At 37.0% G+C, this 21,396-nt stretch overlaps 1 protein-coding gene across 1 annotated transcript in view; it reads right to left on the bottom strand.

Moving 5' to 3' along the window:
- Positions 1-21,396, bottom strand: part of LOC126967493 (cell adhesion molecule Dscam2-like) — a 156,186-nt gene that overhangs the window by 94,407 nt on the left and 40,383 nt on the right. The window contains exons 3-4 of the mRNA XM_050811981.1: positions 8,225-8,288; positions 7,501-7,532 (exon numbers count right to left, since the gene is read on the bottom strand). Coding sequence (XP_050667938.1) covers positions 7,501-7,532; positions 8,225-8,288 — 96 coding nt within the window. The remainder of the gene's footprint in view (positions 1-7,500; positions 7,533-8,224; positions 8,289-21,396) is intronic.

Consider the following 21,396-nt stretch of genomic DNA (forward strand, 5'->3'; position numbering starts at 1 on the left):
TATTGTATATTTTTATTGAAAAGAGCGCAAAAAAAAGAATGCTGGGAGAGTTTCTTGCGCCCCTTCTTCTCTCTCAGAGCGCCATTTGTTTCCGAAGCGGTAGTAGTATCTAGTAGTATAAGAAATGACATCAAAAAGAATTCTAAAGGAATCAATTTTGAGAAAATAAATTCCTTTTATGCCTTGTATGCAGAGTTCGTTCTGAGCAACATACTGTAAGAAGTGGACTTATCTAGTAGCTAAGAAACTGTATATAATATAAATTCTCATGTGCCTTTAATTTTTTTTATGAAAATTAAAGGATGAGACGAGCAGGACGTTCAGCTGTTGGTAATTGATACGCCCTACCCATTACAATGCAGCGCCGCTCAAGATTATTGAAAAACCCAAAAATTCTGAGCGGCACTACAGCTGCGCTCGTCACCTTGAGACATCAGATGTCAAGTCTCATTTGCCCAGTAATTACACTAGCTATGGCACCCTTCAGACCGAAATTACACAGTAATGCTTACACATTACTGCTTTACGGCAGAAATAGGCGCCGTTGTGGTATCCATACTCTAACCAGCATCCTATGCAAAGGAACCTCCCACTGGTGGTAATAATATACATATTTGTTGTAATATTACATATTTATGTTTCAATGTGACGGGCGCAGTGTGTCAGTCATCTGGGTCATATAACATTACGCTGTGGATCGTTTTAGATTCTCTCTTTCTCCCTTTCGTTCCAATGTTAGGCAAGTCAACAGCTCCTGAAGATGCTTCACATAAAACTAAAAAACGTGACGTTTGAAAAGTGATTTTTTGAAAGTTAGGGGTATTAAAACTAAAAATCATCATTTAGTACATTTAAAAATGATTGGATGCAATAGATGTCTGTGAAATAGCGCCAAATTCTACTAATTTTCGTTAAGTGACAATGTGCTTCAAGTGGAATCTCATGATATCTATTTTGAGCGGGTGATTCACTTGAGATGGGGTGAGCTTTAGCTCGCTGCGTCACTATAAAATATATTCATTAAAAATTAGAACAGTGTCTCTTTAAAACCAGAGCACAAGTGAAAACTTCATTAAATCTAACTATATACGATGATAATTATTAAGACGAAACACAAATACGTAACGTAAAAAGAATGTGGTAGTCTCAGGCCCAAGGGCGTCGTAAGAGGCGACTTAGGGCCTTTAGATGTGGGAAAGTTACGGCGCCGTCTTATGGCGTCAGCACGAACGGGCGAGACTCGTCCGGATTAAGTGACACACTCGGCACAGAAGACCGGCGTGAAATAGTGCAGCTATGTTTCGCATAGGTTAGTGTCCAGGACCGGAGCGCCTTGGTTTCCAACTCGACTCTTGACGACGACGAAAAAACAACGCCGGCCATCCCCCAGTGTCAGAGCTCTATGCATGAAGAAAGAAAACTGTTTTCGTGGACGTAAAAAAGTCGAGCGGGCTGGATGAAATTTCGCCCATCGTGCTTAGAACGTGTGTCCCTGTGGTGACGCCGATGCTAACGCGTTTATTCCAGCACTCCTATTCAAAAGCCGAAGTCCTTATGGTAGTCAGCACTTGTCCATCTGATCCAAAAAAAGAAAAGTAGGCAGTTCAGACCCAGCTTACTACAGGCCTATTGTCATTACCTCCCTGCTTTCCAAAATCATAGATACTTCATGGATACTACTATACACACTTGAGAGGCAAGAACGGGCCCTCAAAGGCTCAATTAATGCACATCGAAACGACTTTAGACTTTCCATAAAAAACACAACAGGCTATGAGACCGTTACCAGTTATACTGTAAACATTTATGTAAAAGTTAACCTTAAAACACCTTGAAATCTTTTGATTAAACTTTTCCAATTAACTACTCACCAAGAGGAGATTTAGTTTGATAAGCCTCTGGAATTTACAGACTGGGATAATTCAACTGGAATATAATTGGAATGACAGGATCATTGTTTTGTTAAGATTTAACAGCTTAATCAATCATTGTGACATTTATTGGGATAATAAGTTTAGTTTTCGAAGTAATATCAATTATATTATAATCGAAAGCCTGATCCTAATCATTTAAGGCTTTTCTTAGGAGACACTTAGCAGTTAGAGGCTTCTACTGTGATACTATAGCTGTGCCTTTTTCTCAGAGCGCCGTAGCTATAGTGAAATTATTTGTCCATTGAGAAAAACCTGTTCACCCGCGACCACACTCAGGGTGAGACCTCACCTACTTTATGAAATGACCTACCTCAACCTACCATTGGCTCAAATGTGATAGGCCTTCGTCAATAGCCACAATGGCACAAATATTAAAATAGAATAGAAATAACTTTATTACTAAGAAACAACAAAATACACGCAACGCCTTACATTTACAATATCAATAAAAATATCTTTTAAATATTATTATTTAAATAATATAAAAAAACAACATTATTGAAAAAAATTAGAAGAACTGTGCGGCCTGTAATTCCTTGTTAAAAGGAGCTGACTCAGTACATTGTATGTTACTGCAGAAGACACCAACACAACACAGATTTTCAGTAGCCCTTCGTGACACGTGGAGTAGACATTTGCTGTAGTCATCCCATTGTAATTAAGAATATTCCGTTCATAAAATATAATATTGACACAATTTTACACAAATTATTTGGACTCAAATTGGCATATATAAATTTAATACAAAATTCTTACTTAAACATACATTAAGACATAATATAAACATCTTTGATTCCGAAACAAACATCGGTATTCGAACCCAAGACCTCTAGTTCAGCAGGCAGGGTCACTAACCAATGGGCTATATGGGTTGTCATAATTAATCGCTATAATAAAAACAAATTAAAAAATAAGTCACTCACAGTATAACTTGATTAATGTATCATAATATAACAATTAACTTAATAATTAATTATACCTGTTTTGCCCTGTACTTTCCCCGGGGCATAACAAGAATAGGGGAGTCCCAGGCCCATGGGTGTCGTAAGAGGCGACTAAGGGCTTTTTAGAAGTGGGAGAGTCACGCTGCCGTCTTTTGACGTCAGCACAATCGGGCCAGACTCGTCCGGGTTAATTACCACACTCGCACAGGATACCGGCGTGAAGTAGCGGCCCAAGCCGCTATGTTTCGTATAGGTTAGTATCGAGGCTGTTAGGCGAGCTCTGTTTTCGTTGGACGTCAGGAAGTCGAGCAGGCCGGATGGCATTTCTCCAATTGTGCTTAGAACGTGTGCCCCTGAGTTGACGCCGGTGCTAACGCGTTTATTCCAGCACTCTTATTCCAAAGGCGTAGTCCCTGACTCATGGAAGTCAGCCCTTGTCCATCCGATCCAAAAAAAAGGAGACAGTTCGGATCCGGCAAACTACAGGCCTATTTCTATTACCTCCCTGCTCTCCAAAATCATGGAGAGCAGTGTTAGCCGTCAGCTCTTGGTATACCTAGAGGGTCACCAGTTGATCAACGACCGACAAAACGGCTTTCGCCATGGTCGGTCGGCAGGTGATCTTCTGGTATACCTAACACATAGATGGGCTGCGGCTATTGAAAGCAAGGGGTAAGGCCTGGCAGTTAGCCAGCGCTCCTCTCAAAATTTCCATCATTTGGGCTTCCCGAGAGCTTGTGCAAGTGGACCTCCAGCTTCCTCACTGGGCGCAGCATACAGGCCGTTGTCGATGGACATTGCTCGAACCCGAAGCCCGTTAATGCTGGAGTGCCCCAAGGCTGTGGGCTATCTACTACGCTGTTTCTTCTGCATATCAATGATATGTTGGACACCTCCAACATTCATTGCTATGCAGACGACAGCACTGGTGATGCCGTATACACGGGCCATGCAGGTCTCTCTCGGGAAATCGTCGACCAGTGCCGGGAGAAACTTGTGTCTTCTATCGAATCCTCTCTCGAGAAGGTCGCGGAATGGGGTAAATTGAACCTTGTCCAATTTAACCCCCAGAAGACTCAAGTTTGCGCGTATACCACAAAAAAAACCGCATTTGTCGTATCACCGCTCTTCGACTACACTTCCCTAAAAGCCTCGCCTAGTATCGGAATGCTGGGTCTCGAAATCTCGAGCGATTGCCAATTCCGTGGCCATCTGGAGGGCAAAGCCAAATTGGCTTCAAAGAAACTGGGCGTCATTAATAGAGCACGGCAATACTTCAAGCCGGCCCACATTCTAGCGCTGTACAAAGCGCAGGTCCGGCCACACATGGAGTATTGCTGTCATCTCTGGTCTGGCGCACCCCAGTATCAGCTCGATCCATTTGACCGCGTGCAACGCATAGCAGCTCGAATTGTCGGGGACCCAGTGCTCTGTGAACGACTGGATCACTTGGCGTTGCGTAGAGACGTCGCTTCATTGTGTGTCCTCTACCGCATTTATCACGGGGAGTGTTCCAAAGAGCTGTTCAACCTAATTCCTGCCATCGAATTCCACCTTCGCACGACATGCCACAAGTTAGGATATCATCCTCACCATCTGGATGTGTGGCGGTCCTTCACAGGGCGGTTTACAAGGAACTTTCTTCCACGTACTACAAAGCTGTGGAATGAACTTCCTTGTGCGGTGTTTCCGGGACGATACGATGTGGGTACCTTCAAAAAACACACGTACACCTTCCTTAAAGGCTGGCAACGCTCCTGTGATTCCTCTGGTGTTGCAAGAGATTGTGGGCGGCGGTGATCACTTAACAATAGGTGACCCGTACGCTCGTTTGTCCTCCTATTCCATAAAAAAAAAATACCAAAAAACTAATGTATTTCCATCAATCATCAACATCAACAGCCACATTCATTGAATAATACAAGACGTCCGCATTCATTCAATTTCATATTGAAGCCGCTGACCGCGCTTATCCGATCGTTCGACCACCAAATTTTGTAGCGTGGTGACTTACGACATAGTTACCATTGTTTTGGTTTCAATTCCAACATGGAGTCCGTTCATGTTCATCATCAGCCGGAAGACATCCACTGCTGTACAAAGTCCTCCCCCAAAGGCCACCACAACGATCGGTCCTGCGCTGCCCTCATCCAACGTAGTCCAGTGATCTTGACTAGATCGTTGGTCCATCTTGAGGGGGGCCTACCAACACTACGTTTCTACCGCACCGGTCATTTGTCCGTCGAACTATCTGCTCTGCCCACTGCCACTTCAGTTTCGCAATCATTTGAGCTATCTCGGTGACTTTGGTTCTACTACGGATCTCCTCATTTCTGATTCGATCTCGCAGGGAAACTCCATATACATCCCTCTCCATTGCCCTCTAAGCGACCATCACCATTTCCATCAATATTTAAAAGTATATAAGCACGATATAAGTACAAGAAAAATCATGAATAAAATCCATTTTATACATTATATTAAAGATCGTAAGGCTAATACGACCTAAGACAACATAGATATTAAGCGAAAAAGAATAAGAGGAGTATAGTTACTTTTGGAATCAATTTCCTACAAACGGTATAATTTCCCGTGGGAAATAAGGTAACTTTCAACATCCAAATTGAACTGCTGGTAATATAAGGATGATAAAGTTGGCTTGTTTTAGCTGGCTTTCAGGTAATGTAATAAGTAGGTGATAGTAAAATACCTCTCACTTTAAATGATACACTTGTAGGAGGGGTTGGATTTATATGCACATGATAAAACTGTTATATCTATATTTTAAAGTTTCCACTTAGAATTACAATAATCACTGACAATTAGGGCAACATTTCCACTTACAATTCATAATAAGTAATGCCTACTCGAACTTAGCGCTCTGGCTTATATAGGGCACGACCGTCTACAGTGATGATGCTACCAACTGTTGCACTATAGCAGTGCCAACTAACTTACATGAATCAACATAACTAAAGATATGAATACTATATTATGCTATTATAGTTATTTATATATTATTTATGTAATAAGCGCAGTGATTGCGCTTGTTTGCGCTTGTTTGCGTTATAACTCAGACCATAGCAAGACCAAAGAGCATGTAAATACTACGTAATAAGAGGCGTGACTGCCTTAGTAAAAATTTAAATTTAGTTTAGTATGAAACGTGCAGTCATTTGACATAAGTTTGAAATAGTAGTAATTACAGTATGGCGATTGGTGACGACGTATAATCCGGTTAAGTTTGAAAGCGAACAGTTGGTTAAAACGTAGTTGATTTCGGCTATCTATGTTTTTTACAAGATTATAGGCGTCATTTGTCAATTGATCAATGACTGCACGTTACACACAAACGAGTGAATTGCTTTTTTCTTCGAGAGTTTCACTAGACTAAGCGTCACTGTTATACGCAGATGATTTTTTTATAAAGAGTAAACGGGCAAGAGGCTTACGTAATGGAAAGTGGTGAGGCAGACTCCCATGGACTGCAAAACCAGGTGTCAAGTGAGTCGTATAGCATAATTTGTTTCAAAAAAATAAATTCAACAATTTATTTTGTTTTGAAGTCTATCTTTACATTAAATTAATAAATTTTTTATCATTGCCATTATAACTTTATTTATTATTCTATCTATTCATGTTGGGAATCAATATTTTTAAGTGTTATTATTAAAGATTTTTATTATTTATTAAAGATAATGTCCAAATATATTATTAGCATTTCTATTAACGAGTAACGCAAGAAAGTGGTATAATGGTGTGTTAAGCCGTTTAACACAGTCTATGTTTTATGATGGTATGTAACCCAATACCATCATAAAACATAGACTGTGTTAAACGCGAAGTAAATTTACTCCAAATTGAAACCTTTTTGTCTATAACTTACCTTTATCACTACAGAATTACATGATAGCAAGGAGTTATTTTAAACTTGGCGTAACTTTACATCGCGTTTATTAAAAAGACAGAGAGAATTTACAGTATTTAGGAAGGGTACGGCTCATGGCAGTTCTAATCAACCCAATCAGTGCTTTTGCAGGCTTCTCCGTTTTTTAAATAAAGTATAAATTTTTCCGCTTATTGTTCGATGATAACGCAGTTTTCGATGGTAACAAAAACATTGCGTGCGTACAAAGTACACATGTCAGAAGTGAAACCTGCATGGTGCATGAACCTCTAAACTCCATACATGCAACTCTATACTCCTGGTACGTGTTGCTAGGATGACACATGATTTCAACCGCTATGAAAGACAGTTCTACCACCACTAATATATACTCGTATAATAATATGTTCTCCTGGTGTCTATGTAGTAATGCGTCGTGCGCTTGGAGTCAGAATATAGGTATACTCGCGCCATACTTAAGACAATCTCTTCTTTAACTATGATCACCTGGTACCAAAACATTGTATTATGCTTCCTATCTCATTATCTCCCATGTTAAATATTATGAATTGATGTGACTGCTCTTTTTACTGCCGCTTGATCGTTTCGTAGACTTTCAAATCACAACGGTCCTACACATTTTTGTATTTGTGTCACACACACACACATTTTGGTTTGAAATCACAACGATTCTAAAGAAGTTTCACTTCAATAATTTATCATTAAAAATACTTACATTCACCGCACTTTTCTGAGAAATTCATGAATCTGAAAGTGAAAAATATTACGATTATTTTTGAAATTCCTGCAAAAGTCGTGCGAATATCATTAATTATGCTAAAGTACATTCCAAAAATGGTCCTGATTAATTAGCTGTACCCTTGTAATATGTGTACACATACAAAAAAATGCTTGAAAATCTTAGATTAAGGATTGGTCTCCGCTGCGCTCCAACTAGATACGTAGCGTTGCGTTGTCGCAAAGGGCGGCAACTACTACTAAGCCCAAGTGGGCGTACTTGAGCCAGTCTCGAACAATGTGTGACGATGAGTTGCAACATGTTATGTTAAACTTACTAATAATTGAAACTAAAATGCTGGGTTGCGTAGTAAATCTTTGTAAAAATAATATCACAAAAAAATAAGAAAGACACTGGGATCACATATCATCAGTAAGTATTTTGTATTTTATTAATTTCAATGTAAAATAACACGGTTTGATACAAAATTTGAAAGGTGCCATTGAGTGTTAAGATGCCACGCAGACTATCATCTAATAGATGCTGTAATAAAAAGCTATTGTTCTTAGGTATTGCGGTATGTAGTTGGAGCGCAGCGGAGATCAATCCTTAATCTAAGTTGACAATAGTTCGCTACAAGAAAACTCTCAAGTTTCTAACAAATAAATGACGCTGAACTCGGAAATTAATTAGTTCCTACAATAAATATAATAAGCCTCACCTAATTGTATTGGGTTTGTTAATTCCGTCTGCTGGAACATCTCCATCTTCTCGAGGTGATGCAGCTGTAACAATCAAAAATTCTCATTATATACTGTACAAAAACAGGGATTTTTGATCGGACCGATCACGCTCTTCTCTTTGAGACACAAGATGTTGTAGTCTCAAACTCAATAGATATGTAAAAAAAACTTCGAGATGAGTTATACAACACCATCGGAATTAAGAATTACCGATACATTCACTTGTTTTAAGGCGAATCTTCAAAGACGGTAGTAGACGGCTGCTGGGTGGTTTTAAGTCGTAACTTAAACTTATATTTTTAACCCACTTTCAATTTTCGGCAGTACAGTATATCTACGAAATAATCTAATCATTGGTGTGTAAAAATTTATTAGTTATTATTTATTATTAGTTTTTTTTTATACAATAAGATACTAGACGAGGAGGACGTTCGGTAATTGTTACGCCCTGCCCATTACAACGTAGTGCCGTTCATGATTCTTAAAAAACACAAAAAATCTGAGCGGCAATACAACTGCGCTCGTCACCTTGAGACATAAGATGTTAAGTCTCATTTGCCCAGTAATTTCACTTGCTACGGCGCCCTTCAGACCGAAACACAGTAGTGCTTATACATTACTGCTTCACGACAGAAATAATCTCGCCGGCATCCTGTGCAAAGGCCTCCCACTGGTTAGTGTATAATCTTTTTTTGAAAACCGATATGTAATGGGATTTTTTTTTAATTCTTCTACCAACGCGATAACCACTACGTACTACTTCTACGTCAAGGTCTGTTACGAGTCTGTTTTTGTTTACCTTTTATACCTTTCAGATAAAACTCTGTTATTATTGGTACTTTACAATATACTCCGTGATACGCACACATTGGTCTATCTATTCCGACAGTTCAATATACAAACGTCCTTCTAATTTCCTGATATTAGGTACCTCGCTTAGTCGAGATAGGATGTTTTGTGTTAGACATATGATCACAGAATATTTACAAAATAAATAAATAGGATATTCTAAAGAATTGTTAACATAACTTTTGAATGGTAAAAGTAACTGTAACATAAATTACTTTTTAGGTGATAGCATACCTCGGGATTGGAGCAACTGCCATTATAATTGTATCATATGAGGGATAAGTAATAATCTATTATGCGGAAAGTTGGCTAATACAGTTTGCGAAGTAACAATTAATGGTGCAGTGACAACGCCTTATCAGTCAATTCAACAAAAACAGAACTGATAATGTTTACAAACAATATAGTTCTAGGAACTAAAAATTGCCTAAACGTTTAATACTCAACTCCAACTAACAAGTCCACCTAACAACTACTTCACCAGTAGGAGGCTCCTTTTCACAGGATGCCGCCTGGATTATGGGTACCACAACGGCGCTTGTTTCTACAGTGAAGCAGTAATGTGTAAATACTATTGTGTTCCGGTTTGAAGAGCGCCGTAGCTAGTGAATTACTGGGTAAATGAGACTTAACATCTTATGTCTCAAGGTGACGAGCGCAATTGTAGTGCCATTCAGAATATTTGGGTTTTTCAAGAATCCTGAGCGGTACTTCCTGGTAATGAGCAGGGCGTATCAATTACCATCAGCTGAAGGTCCAGCTCGTCTTGTCCCTTATTTTCATAAAAAAAGATACAAGTCAGGTAAACTATCAATCTATACGTATATCTTGACAGTAAGCTGAATTGGAGCACCCATATAGAGGCTACATACCGGGCCAAAAAACACCTGGGGTCACCGAGAACTCTCCCCGAGGTCATGGGTGACATCAGAGATTTGAGTTACTAATTTGGGGAGGTTGGGATGGCAAGATTAGCAACCCAACCCTACCACGAGAAAAAGGCGCACAGTAGCCGTCACGTTGCGTAAAATAGCCCGTGAATAACCACACCCATACCTAGGTTCAAGTTAATATGTTAGTCCATCCCTACTCTGTGGTTCAAGTAAATATACAAGTTCGAATAACATACGAGCTAAGTGATAAAATATGAGGAACATAGATGGCGCTAGCAACAGTATACACCGCACTGATAATATTTACTTCGATTATATATAGAATTTATATTACTAGTAATCAGGTAGTATTAAAATCACTTAAATAGGAAAAAAAGAACGAGCGTATTTTTGGATAGTGATATGCAAATATCACTTATAATGTAAGTAAAAGGACAACTTTAATTTATCTATCTTTCTTGATACTTGACTTTTAGAGGTGTCTCAAGGTTTTTAAATTAATTTAACTGTATTTTGTCAATAGTCTACATTCTACAGGTTGAAAAAACTGTTAAATCGTCAACGGGTTTTGAAAAATCGAATAATGCATTTATTAATAATTTAGGTTTTTATTAGATTCATATTATATTAATAACATTGCTAAATTTATTTTTATACGTATAACGTAGTAGCTATTTCTTCAATGTAATATCAAGTCAACGTTTTCGTTCGCAACTTCATCAACTGTTTTGAATTAAGCTGCTTTAGTGAGGCATTCAATCATTAATTTACTGGCGTTGTTGTGGCGGAACTGCAACTGAGAAAGGGAAAGGTGCAAAAGGGTCGGAATTATGCTTTATTTATTGTATGTATATGTGAGTTACAGCCCGGGCGAAGACTTTGATTGAATTTATCAGCTTATTATTTTCAACAGGTTTTTTCGTTGAAGTTAATTCGTTAACGAATATAAAACTGTTAATAAAAACAGTTTATTGATTTAACGACCACCACTTCTTAATTCCATCGTATCATTAGCACAGAGTATGAGAATGGAGAGTAGGGATTCGGATAGTGGATACTTACGTACATACTTAGGTATGACATTGACTATGACTCAAAAGTAACAGTGACAAATACCTGTTACAAAATACTGGCTGTTATTTTCATACTATCTGTGATAATATACTAGCTACTGTACTGAGGCATATATTTTTCATTTTTTGTTTATAATTGCATATTTATTAAGTTTAAGTCACCTCTCGGTTTAATGCAATCTGCAATTAAATTAATAATTTAATTTGACATAGGGCGACTTGGGATTAGACTTCGGTAGTTTGTGTTTTCGATAAATATTTCTCCGAATTCGAATTCAAATTCAAACTCAAATATTTTTATTCAAAATAGGATGTGAAATCACTTATTGAAAGTCAAAAAACTACCACCCATTCCAAAATGAATGCCTCAGGCCTGAGAAGGATGGGCGCAACAAAATCAGCGGGCTTTTTTTTTTCATCAAAAATATGTTTTACAATTAAAGTAACATTTACAAAGTAACATTGTACAATTAAACTCATTATTTAATAGCCTGAGGGCGGTCGCTCCATTGCCAATCTGTGGTATCATTTATTTTATAGTAACCTTTACCACACAAAAGTTTTTTAACAATTCTTTTGAATAACGTAATACTTTTGTTTTGAACATTTTCTGGGATCCTGTTGTAAAAGCATATACATCGCCCCACAAAATACTTTTTAACTCGACTTATTCGAGTAGTAGGCATTATAAGCTTATGTCTGTTCCTGGTGATAACATTATGGTTATGACAGTTTCTGGCAAATTCACTTATGTGCCTGTGAATATACATTACATTATCAAGAATATATTGAGAAGCAACAGTCAAGATGTTAATTTCTTTGAATTTTGCTCTCAATGATTCCTTAGGGCCTAGGTTATAAATAGCGCGAATAGCCCTCTTCTGCAGCACAAATATTGTATTAATATCGGCAGCGCTGCCCCACAGCAATATACCATAGGACATAATACTATGGAAGTAACTAAAGTATACAAGTTGCGCCGTATCTATGTCAGTTAATTGTCTAATCTTTTTAACCGCGCAGAACTATTCTGTTGCAAATATTATGCTGCAGAACTAAGTCTGTTCGCCAACATAGGGGCCCCATTGTAATTTGGAATCCAGAGTAATGCCAAGAAATTTAGCAGATTCCACCGATTTTATCACCTCTCCGTTTAACAAAACACTTGCATCAACATTTTTGACATTTGGTACGGTAAATTTTATATATTTCGTTTTCTTGCCTTTAACAACAGGTTATTAGCACTAAACCAGTACACGATGTCAGATAGAATATCGTTCACTTCGTCATACATAGCTTGGTTTCTTTTCACTTTGAAAATCAGTGAAGTGTCGTCCGCAAACAATACTACCTTATGTTTTTTCACTATAAGATTAGGACGATCATTTATATAGATAAGGAAGAGGAACGGTCCGAGAATAGAAAGGTTAATATAAATAAAATAATTATCATTTTAGCTACTTAGACAAACCCAGACTCTTCATCGAGAGTTAGCAATATATCTGTCGCAAGGATATGATAAAAACAGTGATTTACGGCCGTTTTCAATAACCTATCGACGTAAAGCATTAGACTATAACTATATTGGACATAACTATGGATAGATTAGATTGCATCCGTAACTAACTATCCGTAAGAGATACGTTATTGAAAACGGCTGTTAGTCATATCACGGAGAATGTTAAAATAACAAGACGATTTTATCATTCATTCTCCAAACAAATCTAGTGATTTAACCAATGACGTTCTATACATATCGACAATACACCTGATACAAAATCAAAGCCGAAATATGGCACATGCCACAAATGACACCATAATAACCTTCGACTGCTATGTCTATACATTTCTGATTGTGTCCTTTCATCTGGCCCATTCTGACAAGCGGGTCTTGTCTGGAGACTTGTCAATAATATTGTACCATATTTAATGAAAAAATATACGTTTTACTAAATTACTTCCGCTTTTTGCATATCAATCTTATATAATAGAATAACCTTACCGATGATAAGTCACGCCATCTTTTTTGAGTCGTTAATGTATTATTTAAGCACTTTTTATAGCACACTTAGGCTTGTTGATTGACACACAGTTGAGACACGACTAAGGAGAAAAGTGTGCTTACATTGTCTTTAAGCACACTTTTGCTGTTCCGTTATCAGACTGCGAATGATATGTCCATAAGTATAGAATGTCATTGGATTTAACCAAATGTCAGAGTTGTTTCTGTGAAATGACAAAAAGTTGTTTCTCTAGTATTTAAAAGATTTATTTAGTAAGACTTACATACAATTTAGTATCGTGTCAAGGGTAGAAGTATGTGAGAGGGGAAAGAGAGAGGGTGGGAGATGTCCTCTGTCCCCTGGCACCACTCCAATGAAATGGTAACTCACCATTCTCTTGAAATTCAAATTAGTGTAACCTAACTTCAAAACAGATAAAAGTTGATTTAAAGGCCATGTAGAAGCCCTTCGCGGGGCCCATAATTAAACAAAACACGTTACCTGTCCGAGTCTAGTGGCGTCTCTTATTGTCATTTCGCGGAACCAAATCAATCTGGTATTAATTTGATCAAATCACTAGATTTGTTTTGAGAAATGATATAATCGTGTTATTAATTTAACATACTCCGTGATTTCATCAAATCACTTAGGGATTGACCAAATCTTTGTTATTATAATATCGCTGCGACATACCAACAAATATACATTTGATTTCTTATGCCTTAAATATTTTTAAACAAAAGGGTTTTAACTTCAGAAACATATAATAATATACGGTCATACTCTTAGAAAAACAAGTTTATACCTCTATTCTGTGTTGCCATATAATACCCATATAGATTTTATAGAAAGTGCTCTCCCTCTTTCAATGTGACTGGCTTAGTAATACAATCCCCCGAGAATATGGAGCGAAAAAGCTAAATATCTTTCAAGATACAAACAAGACGGCCGCGGCGCTAAGAAAGGAGGATTTAAATATTCCACATCGCAGCGAAGTCGGTCAAGTGTACGTTGAGTCTTATAATGAGTTACATTGCTGCACGTCGCATAACTTTATTTATATATTTTTCATGTCAGTCATCAACGGACCAGCATTGCTCTTTACTTGATGGTAGGTAATTACCTGCGCATATTAAATATGATACAGTTAAAACATAATGTCGCGTCGTATAATTTATATTTAAAGACTAGCTGACCCGGCAAACTTCATACTGCCTCAATCGATAAATAAAAGACCTAAACTTTTGTATAAAATAAACTTAAAACAAACAAAAGGAATCCTTTTTTTATTAAAACAAATAAAAAAATGCTGGGTATGAATGAAATTTTATTATTATTTTCGATTACACATGATGTTGCTTACTTACAAAACAGAGATTTCCAGATATACTGGCTATTTATAAGGTTTCAATTTGATATTGACAAACATACACAGTTATTATATAGTCTGTTTATCAATTTAAAGCTTTCTGATAGTATCAATATTCTAAGGATCAACTATATTTTTTGTTTTGTTTTGTGGTGCGATTAGCTTCAGAAATTTAATTTTATGAAAAAATTTTAAATTTTTCAATCTACATATAGTTTGTTATCAAATGTCAAATAATATTGTTTGCGTTCAGAAATTTAATTTGTGACATAACTTAAGATTTATCAATCTACATAAAAATAATCTGATAGATAGTTAACAACTGTAGTTAATCTACCTACTGTAGTTACCTAAAATTAAGTTTATTTTTTACCTCCTGAAAAAGTTAGAAAGATATAAAAATTCTAATTAGTTATTCATTTTAGACTATTATTTTAATTTGATTTCTGAACGACGGGGGACACATCAAAGAAAAAAATTAGAATCGTTGTTTTTAATAAAATCCGAGCATTTTCATATTTATTCACCGTATATAAGCCGTACTAAGCGTGAGCCAGGTTTTCCCAGTTTCCTGAATTTCCCCCCACAAACCTTATTAGTTTTTAAGCATAATAAAGTTTTTACCTCAACAAGTAGATAGGGTTGTAGAAGTAAGTTTTCTGATACCTACATATATCAGGCTTAACTGTAAATTGCTTTAATAAGTAGATTATAAGTGATTTTGTATATATTTTAATATCAAATACAGAAATTTGGAATTTGAAAAAAAAAATGTTTTTTTGCCTACGGCAGTTCTAGTTCTGACTCGAAAGTGAAAATTAAAAGAAGGCAGAGAAGAAGAAGTAGTGAATAGTATAAGAAATGGAACGTGATTCGGTGAGGAGGCGATAGGAGAGTACGAGAGTTTGGTCCGGCGTGATCTGCTGAAGGCACCGCCATCTGAAAAGGAGCAGCGGCAGACCGGCGAAGTACAAGTTCGAGGAAGTGAACGCAAATAAAGGCTCATTCCTTATAAGCTGTGTACTACTTTCCAATCCCTGACCCACTCTCGCGACAATATTATATACTTTGTTTAATGAAAATAAGGGACGAGACGGGAGGACGGCAATTGATAAGGCCTGCCCATTACAATGCAGTGCCGCTCAGGATTCTTGAAAAACCCCAAAAATTTAGAGCGGCACTGAAGTCAACTGAAAATCCAGTCTTGCCGTTATTTCCATCTACGTAGAAATGGTTGCAGTGCTTATGGTTAAGAGCCACGTAGTGATACATTTAACTGGAATCTTATGTCGATTAAAGTTGGTTATATTATGGAGTGAATGATTATGTATCCTACGAGACTCACGCTCTTTTTTTTATTCCTTAAATACAAAAATAACAGAGATAGCTACTCCGGTTTTTGTAATGTAGTGATTATAGTAGCAGTTAAGGCTGCTATCCCAAGAAATCGCAAAAATAGCGCATAGTTGAAACCATTTCTCGACGGTTTTTATAAACCTTATATTTTTACAAAAAAATATTATATATCGACAGAATATGAGAAGAAAATTCATTTTTTCATTACATTTCTATTTTTATAGACAGTGCGAAAAAAAACACCAAAATTACCCTGACTTCTACAGCTAATCATTCGATCTAGATAAAAATTGTATATAATTTGTTAATTGTACACCAATACTATTGAATATGACATAGTTTTGTTAGTTTTATAAAGAGAAATGTATTATGTTTGTAATAAATTAAAAATGCTTCTAATTTCGTATTAAAACTATGACTATTTTGTGCGAGAGAGGTAAGCTAGCTCCGCTCGATTCCTCAAGGTCGTTGGCTCGTTCCCCAGCCTTCAGCGCCGCTATGTTTCGCATTATTCGAGAACTATCCCCCATCGCTCCACTACAACATTCATATATAATCCATTTCTCTGTAATTATGCAGGATCTAATTTAGGCTATTTTTCTCCCTTGAATAGAATTACCAGTAAAACGGTTCTTTGAAAGGAGGGATGACCTCAATCTATTTTGTGTTAATTTATATTAAGATTATATTCGTAGATATATAATGTATAATAGTTCTTATTTTATTTTGTGGCTTAATTTAATTATATATTATAATAATAGCATGTCATTTTCGCCTATAATTGAGGCATCACTTACCATATGAATGTTATTGTTTTTGTATTATACTGTAACATGCTATCCCGAGGAGGAGTGTATTGACATTTTTGTGAAAGAGGAGCACAAATGAACATACTAAGGGTACACCTGATGGTATGTGATCACTGATACCTTCTTATAACGCCAAAGGAATCACAAGAGCGTTTCCTTATAAAGAATAAACCTATATATGAAATCGAAAACCCGAAAAGTCAATTTTTACACCCTCCTAAGAGACCAACGGTGCTTCATCTGGAGTTCCACGAGAGTATATAAGTTTGACGACCTGTATAGCCGAGTGGTTAGCGATCCTACCTACTAAGCTAGAGGTCCCGGCTTCGAATCCCGGTAGGTGCAAGCATTTATATGATGAATATGGATGTTTGTTTTCGAGTCAAGGATTTATATGTATTTATGTATGTTTAAGTAAGTATATTGTATTAAATATATCGTTGTCTTGCAACCCATAACACAGGCTACACAGGGTGTCCCAAAGTTATGGGACATGAAGGGAAAGTACCTTAAATATCGAAGATAGGCTATTTTACTGAAAGAAGACTTTATGTTATTTTTAAAAGTTAGTAAATCTGCATTCAAAGATTTTCTAAAAATTACTTGCCTCGTCTGGGAATCGCTTGAAATATGTAATTTTTTCATACAGCTCGTTCGGAAGACAGATTGCTTTAGAGAAGAACGAAAAACCTCAAAAAAAACTCCTCTGATAAAATATAAGTATAAGAACAGAGTATAAATGATATTTGCAAGAAAAAATATAGAGATAATATACTGGTGCGGTACAGAAGCTGTCACTGTGAGAGATACATTTTATATGAGACATGACGTGAACCTGAGCGAAACACGATTATTTGCCGAAATAAGTTTTTATATCGCGTGGGGCTTTCGCTGACTCATATATTTGCGGTCGCAAAACTTCTAAAAAGCCAGCTGTCACATCTCCACCGTAGCCCATATATCACTCTAATTTCCTCACGGACCAAGATTATGGGACGTACCTGCTTGTATATTACAAACTTTTGACACTTCGGATGTGTTCAACATACTAATATTTCACCTTGCAATACGCAATATGTTCAAAGTTTCTTAGCTTTTCACACATTAATAATTATATCTATAAAAAACAGTGTGTGCAATTCAGTGAAACACACAAGAGAAACATTAAAAAATTTTGGCTTCAAGAAAATGAATAGTAAAATAATAGACGAATGTAAATATTTCGGGAAGAGGATAATTTGTTCGTTATAGTAATAATCATAGTGATACAAAGTTTGATAAATATTTTAAATTTTATTCGTAATATATATTACATAGATTTAGACTTTTAGACTCAGAGCTTACATTTCCGATAAATGATACAAGACGCTTATGGTAAATAAAGTATCAAATTAATACTTTGGTCTTAGATCTTAGTCTTATGATCCATATATGTTTGGAATACTGTGTCAATTACTGTTTTTGATCCTGTTGCTTATAATTATTTTTAATTTAAATTACTCAACATTTACATTAAACCTCTAAACTGCATATGAAGTCCTGGTAGATGTTGCTAGGATGAGACATGATTTCAACCGCTATGTAAGGCATAAGTCACCACTACCATATTTATGTTCTCCTGGTGTCTATGTAGTAATTCGTCGAGCGCATGACGTCACAATATAATAATAAGGTATAGGTACTCTCGTCTTACATAAGACAATCTCTTCAACTACAATCGCCTGCTACCAAAACACTGGATAATGCTTCCCAACACATACTCTCGCCTGCTGAATCCTATACATTTACCTGTTTTTGTCTTTATCGTTTCGCTTTTTCGTTTCATCGAGCTTCAAATCACAACTAAATTCTAAAGAAGTTTCATTTCAAAACTTTATTATATGCCAAAATAGGCGTGGTCATGGAAATTCGCTACCGGTTTGATATTCAACAAAGCCCGGGTAGATTTAGGCATATCACTTCTTCTATCGTATTTGTTTATTTAAGAACAGATTGGAATGAAACATGAAAAGCATAACGTTAACTAGCCACAATTAATCATTGAGAACCGCATTCAAATAACTTTTTCTGAGATTAATGTGTAAAAACAGACAGACAAACCGAAAATATTCTATTAACTATTGAGATAGAAAGAAATAAAAAAAATTATTAAATTACGTCAAAGTGATACATACGAATGTCAAAGATTTTACCACCACTTGGGAAAGTTGAGTTTTAATGAGTTTCAACATTTTATATTATATTCCATAAAATGTATGTAAAGTGATGCAATAAATTTACTCAAATGTTTTGACTTACATATAATATAATATTAAATAACATAACATTTCTTTGCTTACAAGTAAAAATATAATCACTACATACAATATTTTAAAACAAAAGTCCGAGCTGCGTGTCTGTCTGCCTGTTTGGGATAAACTCAAAAACTACTGAACCGATTTTCATTTTGTTTTCACCATAGGATAGCGTGGTTATCGAGGAAGTTTTAGTATATAATTTGTTATGTTGTTGTCTACATTTTTCTATACATAGACAATATTTGTTGGGAATATACAAAAAAAATAAGCCGTCGGGAGCTTCCAACGAAAACGCTGTCGAAATCCTTTGAGATTTAATAAAATAACGTATGCTGGAATTGTGTATCTTATATAGGTCTACAGAAAAGTCCGCGAGGGCATATGTCTATCTTTTAAGGATAGCTTACTATATCTATTTTAATTCTTAAAAAAATTTATTATGAAACGGCGAGTGTTCCGAAGAGCTGTTTACCTGATTCCTGCCGCCGAATTCCACCTTCGCACAACACGCCACAAGTTAGGATATCCCCACCATCTGGATGTGTGGCGATCCTCCACAGTGCGGTTTTCAAGGAGCTTTCTTCCACGTACTACAAAGCTGTGAAATGAACTTCCTTGTGCGGTGTTTCCGGGACGATACGACATGGGTACCTTCAAAAAAAGCACGTACACCTTCCTTAAAGGCCGGCAACGCTCTTGTGATTCCTCTGGTGTTGCAAGAGAATGTGGGCGGCGGTGATCACTTAACACCAGATGACCCGTAATGGCTGTTTACCCTCATTAATCTTTATCATTTTATTACTACACATTGTAAATTCATTCAGAATTAATGCTTTTGTTTCATTTTTAACTCATTAACTTTGATTGCATATTTCCGATGGCTTAAGACTACATCATTCTCAAATGCCTAAATAATTTTATTTATATTGACAGGACAGCGTTTGTCGGGTCAGCTTATGTTATATATATTAAAGTTATGGATAGCTTAAGATTACCATACTTATAGAAGGTAATATTTACCGAGATCTAATCTCGGACATAAGACTTAGTACAAGCTCCGGTCTGTGCCCCATAGACCAAGTGAGTGTAACTGAGACCGGCATATGTCTGCCAGCGCCAGTACTGACTCACGTAGCTTAAGTGTTGGAAGAAGCGTATCAATAACAGACACACGAGACATTCATGTTATGTCTCAGGAGCTGTATCCCGTTACGCTACGTCATAGATCGTGTTCTGTTGTTATACAGCTAAGGTATGGTCAAGGTTATGGGTAGATGTGACGTTTAATGCTTTACATAAGTTGAAATACACTGGCCTTCAAAAGTAAGTATCACACTTTGAAAATTGGGACAACGTTTTAAGTTCACAACATATACTTTCGAAATAAAAAGGACTCCAAAGAGAATTTAATTTTGTACATAAAAACTTTATAGTCGGTATCCTTCTTTTAAGAATTGGCTGAAAAAAACCTTCAAAAACAAAACCATACCTTTTTCAAAGTGGACGTTTCCGAATTACAATTTTACCATTCACATTTTTCTTTCTGTTTTAATTTTTTTTTTTACATAACATTTATTTATCATGCCTCTTTCAGTTGAAGAATGTGCTAGGATCATGGCTTTTCTGGAACTAGGCATCAGTATGCGTCGCACTGCAAGAATGGTGGGTGTGACGGTACGAACGGTCCAGAAGGTAAAGCGAAGGAACGAAGAGACTGGACACCATCTGTCGAGACCATGTAATGGCAGACCCAGGTGTACCAGTGCCCGAGAAGATCGTTATATTATTTCCACTGTGTTAAGAAATCGCCACCAAAATGCAGTTGAAATCCAGCAACAGCTACTTCAGACCCGGAGGGACTACATTAGTACAATGAGAAGAAGACTTGCTGAAGCAAATTTGAAACCCGGAAGACCAGCGAGTGGCCCAAAACTCGAGAGACAGCATCGAGTAGCCAGACTGCGATACGCCCGTTAACACATGCAGTGGGATGAAGAAGAATGGTCAAGAATTTTGTTTGCAGATGAGTCTCGATTCTCCCTTTACACTTCTGATGGGGAAGGCGAAGTGTTTACAGGCGACCTGGTGAGCGATACCTTCAAACCTGCATCTCAGAAAGAGTCCAATACGGTGGAGGCAGTGTACATGTATGGGCTGGCATATCTTCAGAAGGTCGCACAGAAAATGGCACCCTCACTGGGCAAAGATATGCTCAAGAGATTCTCAATGATCAAATATGGGTGATGGATCGATGCTGATGCATGATAATGCCCGGCCACACACGGCTCATATCGTACAAGAGTATATTCAGGAGGTCGGTATCAGCGTGATGGCTTGGCCATCAAGAAGTCCTGATCTCAACCCGATTGAACACGCCTGGGATGAGCTTGGGAGGCTAGTCAGAAATCGCAGACCACCACCTACTACCCTCAAGGCACTAAAGCAGGCCCTGGTAGAAGAATGGGAGAATATTCCCCAACATCGGCTCCGAAACCTAGTGT

This window comes from Leptidea sinapis, chromosome 13 (assembly GCF_905404315.1).
Source record: "Leptidea sinapis chromosome 13, ilLepSina1.1, whole genome shotgun sequence".
Taxonomy (NCBI): Eukaryota; Metazoa; Arthropoda; class Insecta; order Lepidoptera; family Pieridae; genus Leptidea; species Leptidea sinapis.